This window comes from Cottoperca gobio, chromosome 7, assembly GCF_900634415.1.
Source record: "Cottoperca gobio chromosome 7, fCotGob3.1, whole genome shotgun sequence".
NCBI classification, from domain to species: domain Eukaryota; kingdom Metazoa; phylum Chordata; class Actinopteri; order Perciformes; family Bovichtidae; genus Cottoperca; species Cottoperca gobio.
Window position 1 is genome coordinate 21,869,295 of NC_041361.1, and position 11,224 is coordinate 21,880,518.

At 44.8% G+C, this 11,224-nt stretch overlaps 1 protein-coding gene across 3 annotated transcripts in view; it reads left to right on the forward strand.

The window, feature by feature from the left end:
- atp2b3b (ATPase plasma membrane Ca2+ transporting 3b) overlaps positions 1–11,224 on the forward strand; it is a 49,837-nt gene that overhangs the window by 33,220 nt on the left and 5,393 nt on the right. For 2 of the 3 annotated variants that reach the window (XM_029436152.1, XM_029436153.1), the window contains exons 23-25: positions 3,193–3,300; positions 4,154–4,336; positions 6,242–6,401. In XM_029436152.1, the coding sequence (XP_029292012.1) occupies positions 3,193–3,300; positions 4,154–4,336; positions 6,242–6,401 (451 nt within the window). The remainder of the gene's footprint in view (positions 1–3,192; positions 3,301–4,153; positions 4,337–6,241; positions 6,402–11,224) is intronic. The other variant, XM_029436154.1, reaches the window with a different exon arrangement.

The window sequence follows — 11,224 nt, forward strand, 5'->3', positions numbered from 1 at the left end:
GGCCACATCCTCCAGCTCCGACTGGGGGATCCTGAGGCATTCCCAGGCCAGTGAGGAGATATAATCTCTCCACCGAGTCCTGGGTCTTCCCCGGGGTCTCCTCTCAGCTGGACGTGCCTGGAACACCTCCCTAGGGAGGCGCCCAGGTGGCATCCTTACTAGATGCCCGAACCACCTCAACTGGCTCCTTTCAACGTAAAGGAGCAGCGGCTCTACTCCGAGTCTCTCACGGATGGCTGAGCTTCTCACCCTATCTCTAAGGGAGACGCCAGCCACCCGTCTGAGAAAACCCATTTCGGCCGCTTGTACCCGTGATCTCGTTCTTTCGGTCATGACCCAGCCTTCATGACCATAGGTGAGGGTAGGAACGAAGATCGACCGGTATATTGAGAGCTTTGCCTTCTGGCTCAGCTCTCTTTTCGTCACAACGGTGCGGTAAAGTGACTGTAATACCGCCCCCGCTGCTCCGATTCTCCGGCCAATCTCTCGCTCCATTGTCCCCTCACTCGCGAACAAGACCCCGAGGTACTTGAACTCCTTCACTTGGGGTAATGGCTCATTCCCTACCCGGAGTAGGCAATCCACCGGTTTCCTGCTGAGAGCCATGGCCTCAGATTTGGAGGTGCTGATCCTCATCCCAACCACTGCACACTCGGCTGTGAACCGATCCAGTGACTGTTGAAGGTCACAGACCGATGATGCCATAAGGACCACATCATCTGCAAAGAGCAGTGATGAGATCCTCAGGTCACCGAACTGCAACCCCTCTCCTCCACGACTACGCCTCGATATCCTATCCATGAAAATCACGAACAGGATTGGTGATAAAGCGCAGTCCTGGCGGAGGTCAACATTCACGGGAAACGAGTCCGACTTACTGCCGAGTATCCGGACACAACTCTCGCTTTGGGCTTACAGGGATTGGATGGCCCTCAAAAGTGACCCCCTCACCCCATACTCCCGCAGCACCTCCCACAGTATCACCCGGGGGACCCGGTCATATGCCTTCTCCAGATCCACAAAACACAAGTAGACCGGATGGGCGTACTCCCAGGCCCCCTCCAGGATCCTTGCAAGAGTAAAGAGTTGGTCTGTTGTTCCACGACCAGGACGGAATCCGCATTGTTCCTCTTCAATCAGAGGTTCGACTACCGGCCGAACCCTCCTTTCCAGTACCTTGGAGTAGACTTTACCAGGGAGGCTGAGAAGTGTGATACCCCTGTAGTTGGCACACACTCTCTGGTCCCCCCGGTTTGGGGCATAGGCACAAACAACAGTCAGAGTTTTCCCCCCCATAACCCGAAGGCGTAGGGAGGCGACCCTCTCGTCCACCGGGATAAACTCCAACGTAGCGGCGCTCAACCGGGGGCTAGTGAGTATGCCCACCCCGGCCCGACGCCTCACACCTTGGGCAACTCCGGAGAAGAATAGAGTCCAACCCCTATCCAGGAGTACGGTTCCAGAGCCAAGACTGTGCGTGGAGGTAAGCCCCACCAGATCCAACTGGTAGCAATCCACCTCCCGCACTAGTTCCGGCTCCTTCCCCCACAGAGAGGTGACGTTCCACGTCCCCAGAGCCAGCCTCTGCTGCCTGGGTCTGGTCCGTCGAGGTACCTGACCATCACTGCCACCCGTGTGACAGCGCAACCGACCCCAGCGGTTTTTCCTATGAGTGGTGGGCCCACAGGATGGATGGATGGGAGGTACCACGTAGCTTCTTCGGGCTGTGCCCGACCAGGGCTCCGTGGCAAACCCAGCCACCAGGTGCTCACTGTCGGGCCCTCCCTCTGGGCCTGGTTCCAGACGGGGGCCCGGGCTTCCTCCGGGCAGGGTCTCTCCTTTCCTTTCCCTTTCTTTCATGAAGTCGTTTTTGAACCATTCTTAGTCTGGCCCATCACCTGAGACCAATTTGCCTTGGGAGACCCTACCAGGAGCACTAGGCTCCAGACAACACAGCTCTCAGGTTCATAGGGACACACAAACCTCTCCACCACGATAAGGTGATGGTTCCCAGAGAGGCAAGATGATAACGTCACTGGTAAACCTTGCTCTTGTTGTAAATGATCATGTTGCTATTTAAAATGCTGTTGCTACATCCACTGAGGCAGAGAGACCTGCTGTAGAGGAGCATTGCTGTTACTGCTGTCCAAGTTTGAATCCACAGGGCTGTGTTTATTATGTTACAACCATAACTAATATACTAGATCACCTAATGTGTAATTTTTTACACAGTGAGACTGTGAGCTGGAGTGGAATGATCGCACTGATAAATATGAGGTCAAGAAATAAATTCACTTTGAGGCAGTCACAGCGCATTATTACACAATTTGTTTTTAGTTAAATAATTTGATTATAAATGGTATTGAGAATGGTTCTAAACTTTGTTTCATGAGTCTAAGATTTCTTAGTAAAGCGTAGGACTTAGAAGCATTTATACTTTTCAAGTAATTATTCTTAACAACGTTCAGAAAATGAGCAGTAGCAAGACTGGCATAGTTCTTTTAAATCCAGTCTAAAGCATAAATCATATCACAGACCCCACTTCAAGAATCACTGTTTTAACATAACAAAATCTGGTGCTTACATTACCTACAATGCAGTGGGTTTGGTATAACCACTAGCTTATAGTGTTGGTAGAATAAGCATATTTAGATAAATGTCAATCTGTTCCTTTAAATGACACTTAACACTTAGGAACGTTTATATTTGGCACATACGCAAGGCATTCTCAGAATAAGAGCAAATACTTATATTGAATATTTTTGACACATTTAAGACCAAAATTGTACTCTGAGCAGCTTTAGACATGAAGAGACCACAATGTTCTTCTGAAATGTTCCTAGTGTTTATACAATGCACACATATCCATGTCATAAGAAAATGATTGGCAGTTATATCCATGTCCATGTCCATGACCTCAAGTTAGCTAAGTCAAATTGTGAAAGCAGGGTTTATGATCTTAATAGCTAAGTAAGCTATACCTCATGAATAATTAAATAAAATATTCAAACACAAAATGTCTGCATGTATCATTACACATCCAATTCCAGCTTTTGCTACTTGAAATCACGAGAGACTGGAAGACAGAGGAGCTGCCTGTTGACACATTGTGTTTTTACAGAACAGTTTTCTCCCGCGACACTGTTTGTATGTGTAACAATAATGATGTCCCTCCCTGTGTTTCTGCTGCAGATCGTGATTGTGCAGTGGGGAGGGAAGCCCTTCAGCTGCGCTCCTCTCAACATGGAGCAGTGGCTCTGGTGTCTGTTCGTGGGAGTTGGAGAGCTCCTCTGGGGGCAGGTAAGCAGTTCTTCAGCCTGCTGAGTCAAACCATACCAAGACAAGTGTAGGCTGGCAGGCCCGCTTTACCTAGAGTTCTCTCTGAGGTGAGGCTAAGGAAACATTTGGACAAAAAGCCCACTAACCTCTGGCTTTTGTCTTCAGTGGGAAAGGCTACAATCTGCATGCTTTCCTTGGACAAATAACAAGTGTAAAATGTCACAGGTATTTATCGGCTGCAGCTCCGATTGTTAGTGGTTGAAACATGACACCCCCACACATTTTTGCCCCATGATAAGCCCACAAATTGCGTCTGTCTCCGTCCAGTCAGCGCTTGAACATTGTTCCTAATTAGTCAGAATTGAGTTATTATTATTACGTTTTTGGGCTTTTTATGCCTTTAATGGTAGTTGAGTGTAGATTGTGAAAGGGGAAGAGAGAAGAGGAACTCTGCCTTTGTATATGGGTCGCCCACGCTACTGGGGTGCCTAGAATTGAGTTTTTAAGAGAGATTGAATAAGTAACAGATATAAAAAAGAAATAACCACCGTAACATTGTCACTGTTTAATAAACCTGCTTTCCGGCGTGTTTGTGACTTTGAACGTGATCCACCAGAGAGAAATTTGAAAGGTGGCTCGTCTGCCGGCAAGTCTTTCGCTGACTCTTAACAGGTTTTGTCACGTTTAAAGAACCCGCATACGGGCTAATTTAAGTGGAAAAAATGAATGACTATTCTATTCTGTGCTTATTTTTGTTTAAATGATCTGATATTATCTGATCCGCCATCATTACAAAATCTCACAGCGGCTCAGAATATCAGCACACTTCTGGCATCTTCTGGTCAAATAACAACTGAACAAACGTCTCTTCCAGGTGATTGCCACAGTGCCAACGGAGCGGCTGCCATGTCTGAAGGAGGCAGGGCTGGGCCTGGAGCCCAGCGAAGATGAAGGGGAGGATATGGCAGACGATGAGGAGGAGATCGACTGTGCTGAGAGAGAGCTGCGCCGCGGACAAATCCTCTGGTTCAGAGGTCTCAACCGCATCCAGACCCAGGTACTATTTGACCAAAACAAACCTTAACCAAACCTCTTCCACAGATAAAGACACAGAGATATCCAGACAGCACAACAGCCTAACCTGAAGCTTTGCTCGCTCATGACACACAAGCAGCTTGTTTAAGGTGAATTTGAGATAAACAGGGAAAACATGAAAAACAATATGACAATCTGAATCTGAATGGCTTATTGTGTAAGATGCAGTGCAAATTATTTGGTGGGGCTCATTATTGACTCTTTCACATATGTACTTTTAGTTAAGTATTTGATTTGTCTTTATCTCATCTTGTCTGTGCTGTTCTGACTTGTGCCAAACATAATAATAAAGTAATTTTCTCTCCCACACAGCTAATAGCTTAAACCTGGTGAAATGGCTTTATCTAACTTGGAAGTGGTATTTTAGAGGCTCATGAGCGAGTATTAATGCTGTGTGTGTGTGTGTGTGTGTGTGTGTGTGTGTGTGTGTGTGTGTGTGTGTTTACACTCTGTGTACAGGCTAAGTAGACAGGCTGTTGAGTTGCTGGATTGCTTTAATTGATTGATTCTTGCACTGCGTTGTGTGAGAATGTACATTAAGACAGCTCTGCAGCATCAACATGAACAACATTCTGCTAACAGCCTCCTGAGTAGTGTTAGAGATCCAGTCGAGAGTCTGCTTAAGTGCCTTAGTGGTCAATTTCATTCGGAGGGTTTGGTCTGAGTGTGCAGACAACATATACGTATACATGCAAACACACACACTCAACCTCATACAGTCATCATGTATAAGTATTGGTTGTCCGTATTAGGGATGGGACAATATAGGATTTTATCGTATACTCTCATTAAGTTGACTTTCGATTATCGGGATCGTGAATTATTTTATTTAAGATTGTTTTTCTCTAAATACAATGTTTACTATAAGAAGATGTGTGTCCATTTCTTAACAACACATAAGACAAAGTGATTCCAATATGTTTTAACCTCCTGAGAATTTAGTTTGATATGAATTTTTAATATCTCATTGATATTTGGGATTAGAAGGACCTGATAAGTATACAAACTAAGCATTGTGTTTAAACAGGAAGTAGTTGATGTCCTCATATGGGGACAAACAATTGAGGACCTCCTTGAAAACGAGATGGTACATCTCAAGGGGTTATTCCTAATTCCAACAACAACGGCTTTAATCTACTGTATGAAACTAGTGTTTAACAAAGTATAAAACTGTTTATTTCAATTCCTGAACAGTGCTGTGCAAAAACAAAATTGAGTGAATAAAGTGTCTTGTCTGTAGGAACAGTCGCTCACACCTATTGGCCTGTGTTAAATGCTAATAAAGTACGTCCTAATTAGCAGTGCTTTAACTTGTTACTATTGCTAAAATGTGTCTGCCATATCAAACTGCAAACATTATTAAGCATAAATAAACAAGTTTCAACCATAAAATGTGATGAGGTGTTGTACCTTGTCCACTTTCTGCTCGGGATCAGCTGTATAACGACTTGGTTATAAGACCTCCATCTTGTTTTTACACTGATAAGAGAATTGTGCTTTTGCAAACACTAGATGCCAGAATAAAAGCTTCTACGAATGAGGAGAGGTTCAGAAGAATGTTTAAGGTGCATCTAACCAAAACTGTAATATCCCTATTATCAGGGGTCGCAGGTTTTGGTGATAAAATTGCAAATCGTAATTATTTTGTCCAGGATAATCATGACATCAAATTTTCATATCGTCCCATGCCTAGTCCGTATTATTCAGAAAGCAGTTGTGATGCCTATCACTGCTGCACATTTGCAATCAAAGGACATTTGAATGCTGTGACAGGAAATCCAACACGTGCACGCGCACACACACTCACACACTCAGGCCGGCCTCTCCTGCCCTCACTGAGTGCTGCTGTTTTGTCTCTGTCCTGCAGATGGAGGTAGTGAGCACGTTCAAGCGAAGCGGTTCGTTTCAGGGAGCGGTGAGACGGCGTTCCTCTGTGCTCAGTCAGCTGCACGACGTAAACACTATCTCTACCCCCTCTCACGTAGCTCTCTCCACCGCAACAGCCAATACCAGCCCAGCCCCCGGGAGTGAGTCCGCCGAACGCATGTACACACATACATACACACACACACAAACACACACACACACACACACACACACACTCACGTATACCTGCATACATACTTGCAGTCTCACTCTCTCACACTCATTTCGCAGACACAAACACACACTGCTGCACGGCACGTGGACTGCAGTATTTTGACTCTATGGTTGTGTTCCCCTCCGGCTCGCTCGCTGCTCGTGTGTGTGCAATGTCTCCTCTTTCTTTTCTCTTATTCTCCCTTTCAAACAGCACCCAGTCCTGACCGGCTGTGTAGTTCTGGTCTGATCTGGTCTGCTCCTAAATCCAGTCCCGGACCCAGTCCAGAGTCTATTTGTTGTTGAGTGTTGGTCGGTGCAGGAGGCGGCTTGCTGTTCTCTGTCTGATGTATCCTGACAGAAGGTGTTTATAAGGAAAGACAGCGATGTTTAAAAGAACCAAAAGGAGATTCAAGCAGTTTGATTTACTCCGATAAGGCAAGGACGGACCCTAAAGTTCAGAGAGCAAATGGCTGCTCCTCCTGCATCGCGTGTTATTTCCTGTCTGTGAATGAGGTCAAGCGTGGTTACTATGGTTGACCCCTGCTATGTCATTTGTTTGGTCAAAAACTAAGAGTATATAGTGTTGCTGTTACAATTCTGTGACTCCTAATTATTCATAGCAAATGCTACGATTAGATTTCACTGCCATAGAATTCATACTCATTACCAAATGGCTTTCATGTGGCTTCTCTAAACTGTAAACCTTCGAGTATAAAAGCCCCATCACACACACCGCTGTTTCCAAGACTACAGTACAAAAACAGTTCCCTCTTCCTCTGTCACTATTGCTTTCTTTCTCCTTCTTTTGCTCCTCTCACTTATGTCCGAATTGTTGTCAACTGGTTGTTTCTGTGACAGTATTTCCAGCTCCACGAGTTTGGCCCCAGATGTCTCCAAAAAGAGCTGATTTTTCTCTCTTGCAGTCTGTTTTTTTCCTCTCTCTCCATCACAGTTCTCTCCTTTTTCTTCTATATTTATCAGATATTACAGGTTCCCTGTTTGCAGAAATATTCTGTGAAATGTATTCCTATTGTTCTTCATAAGTAGAGTTGTTTTTGTTAGAAGTATTTAGATTTTACCAGATCTAAATACGGGCTCTTGTGTAGCGTACTGATAAGATTCCTTTAGTTGGGTTCTCTTTCTTTCTTTCTTTTTTTCTTCTTATATCTTACTTTGTCCTTTACCTCATCCCTTTTTGTCATCCTCCCATCTCCTACTAGAGTAGCGTCCACCCCTCATGTTTTCTCTTGATTTCTTTGTATGTCAGTTCCGCACGTGTCTGTTTGCAAGTGTGTTTCTGTGTGTGCATTTGCTGACATATCCGAGAGCCGTAATTTGCCGTAGTGTGTGTTTCTTTGTCAGTGTGCGAGTGTGCGCACCTGTGCTTGTGTATGAGTGTGTGTGTGTGCGTGTGGTTGTGGTGTCTCTTCATTTGATTGTCTCCATCCGTCTTCTCAGTTGCTTATCCTTACCCACCTCCCCCCCTCCCACCACCACCTTGCTCCATCACCTGTAAGTATAGATACAGAGAGGCGCTGCTGCTGCTGACACCTCATTGTTGTGATCATCCTGCACAGACACTAGACGTTCCCTGGGCTTTGTTTAAGTGCTTTTGAAACACATCATTATACTATAAAATAGAATGTATTGTATTATTATTTAGAGCTGGAGCTGCAACATTTGGCTGCCTGATAGAAAACCCAGTTAAGTATAGAACTACGCTTCAGGTCCCACCAAGATCATTGCTTAATTCTTTAAAGCTTATTGTATCCAAATCTGTTTCTCAACAGAAGTATGACACAAACGTGCATTGGGAAGTCGTCCCCTCGTGATTCAGATCCTGAAACCAAATGGATTGACAAGGAGGGAATATGAAGGGGCAAGAATTAACTCCCAAAAAGCAGAATTCTGATCGTGTCAAATACACTGAATTGATACTACACAAAGTATTATGTTGTCTTTGTATCCAAACACTGATATATCTTATTCCTCTGTCCAAAAGCTAATAACTACAGCAAGAGTCTACAGCTACAGCGGCTCTGTGAGACTGTACTCAGACAGAGCAGTGCTTTAAGCTACATGCTAATGTCAGCATGCTAACATTTGCTAATTTGCACTGAACACACAAGTAGGACTGCTGAAGCTGATGGGGATGTCAGTAGTTGTAAGTGTAGGTATTTGGTAATGTTAGAGAAAATAACATTTTGACATGATAATGTTAACATCCTCCTGAGGAGAACATTAAAGGGGACATTTTGTTAGAAACTCACTTTTTCAATGCTTTTGCACATACACACACTACAAATGACTGTGTGCCATCAAGACAGCCTGACCTCTCCCCATGCTTCAGGGTCATTACTAAACTCCACTACCCAGAGTTCTTTGCAAAGCAGAGCCAGTCCTCAGACTTGGCACTGTGCTCTGTTGCAGTGTGATGTGCGTAAGTTCTGACATCGACACCATCACCTTTTCTGACTATTACAGCCAAATCTATCATCACTGGGGAAGAAAAGAGTCCAGGGAGATCTGAAAGAAACACATATTATATATTAAATATATCAAAATGATTTAAGTAGACATCTCTGTCTCATGCTTCCATACATATACAGTATAAGCTGTGCAGGACCTTAGTGATCGACTGGATCTTTAGAAGCGATCTTGGTTGAGAAAAGATATGAATATGAAAGTTTGCGTTGGTCAGGAAACTTAAAGGGGAATTGGATGTTTAGGCTGAATCTCAAATCCATCTTAAGCTCCTCAATTCTTTGCTGAAGTTCTTCATTCAAAAATAATTTTTTAGCCTTCGCCATCAGTATTCGCTCCTGATATGGGATATAGAGGAGTAGAGGACATGAAGAGCACATGCATTGAATTGAGGAAGGTGTTGCTGAGGGGTTACTATGGATTAGAACTCAGTCATCACATATCAAAGAGTGGGTGCTGCTCAGAGTTGGGTGGGAAATGGGAGCCATTAACCAGTCATCTACCTCACAGCTTCTCCCTGTTTTATGTTGCAGTTTCTTCTCATCAGCAGTTGTTTTGCAAACAGCAGCCTCTCTATCGTCCAGCGCCTATTTCCTTCTATAACTATCATTGTTTTTCCATCAAGCACTGCTGAAAGAGCCGACAGGGAGAGAGGGAGCGGAAGAGAGTGAGAGACATTAGTAACACAGCAGTGCCCTGACTACCAGGCCGCTTTGGTCACACTGGGGACGTTATATACTCGAAAGTTTACTCTGTCCATGGAGACAGAATGAAAAGAAAACCAAGCGCTGACGAAGTGAGAAAGTAACATTCTGAAACCTTCTCAGTCTACATGAGGTGTTTTTCTACTGTCTGACAGGCTCTTTGGAAAAACAGATAAGCACTGAACCTACTGCTTGACCGTCTGTCTGTACGTCTGTCTGTCTGTCTGTCTCTCTGTCTGTACGACTGTCATGTATGGCAGAGTCATATATAGAGACTCCTCTTAGCTAACTGCAGCAGTGATCTCCATCCACCTCTCATAACCGCAGTTTGGACTCCAATCGACATAAAGCTTCTTCTCTGTTGATCTCGTTTGGCCAAACTGTCTCTATGTAGGGCTCTGCCTGCCTGTGCCTGTCACTGTACTTGCATTGAACTGTCTCAATTTCTTTTGAGCTCATGCTGCTTTTTTCCCTCTGTTTGGGCTTGGGGGAAGGGTGCATGGACCAACTGCCATGGCAAAGGAATGTTTTTATGCACGCATACAGCATACACTGCATAATGCACCTACACTCATGGAGCTCACTCGTGTGTGTGTGTGTGTGTGTGTGTGTGTGTGTGTGTGTGTGTGTGTGTGTGTGTGTGTGTGTGTGTGTGTGTGTGTGTGTGAGAGATGCAGAAAGTGAGTGTAAGTGACAAAGGTCTGATTCAGCATGACCTGGCTGCCTCTCTGCTTGCGACAGGGCTGACGCCCGAGCTTCGCTCTGGCCTTTGAACCAGTCATCTTCTTTTTCTAATCTAACCAATCACACACTGTTCTAACCTGCTGATGATGTCATCTTTCTGTTTTGCAAGACTTGTTTTTTTTTCTATCCTCCAGCGACTCTATCATCAGCATCAGCATCATTCCAATCACTCTGCTCTCCTCTGTCCTGCACTGCTGCATGGCTGCTGTACAGTTTGCACATGTGCATCTGTGTGTGTGTATGTGTGTGTGTGTGTGTGTGTGTTTGCTGACATACAATCTCACTGTCTCTGTGTACAAACCAGCTCTCTGCACCAATGATTGACAACTGATGCATGCAGACGTCAACCTCCAAGCTGCATCATGTGTAAATAACTGAATTCAGTTACACAGCTGCTACATGCACAGTGTGTGTGTGTGTGTGTGTGTGTGTGTGTGTGTGTGCGTGTGTGTGCGTGTGTGTGCGTGTGGTCACTGCGATAGGTTCTTGTCATTTTTTATTTCATTGTACAGTAAACTAACACACTCACCAGTCCTGCTTCTTTTCCATCTGTGCCTAACATCCACCCTCATCTGTGTGTGTGCATGCATGTGATCCAGTGTGCTGAGGTATGAGTGTTTTCTTCACACATGCTGTAGCACACACACAAACACAAACACATGCCACGTGTGTATGATGTGAAGCTTCTTTGGTCTTTGTGATGATGGCTACTGAATGCTCTCGTCTTCTGAAGTTTGATTGGTGTGTGAGAACTGACAAAAATATGTCATTAGCCAACTCATTTTGAATTTAATTATTTTTTTGTCTGGTGGAGACGGACAGGATCAGGTGGACGA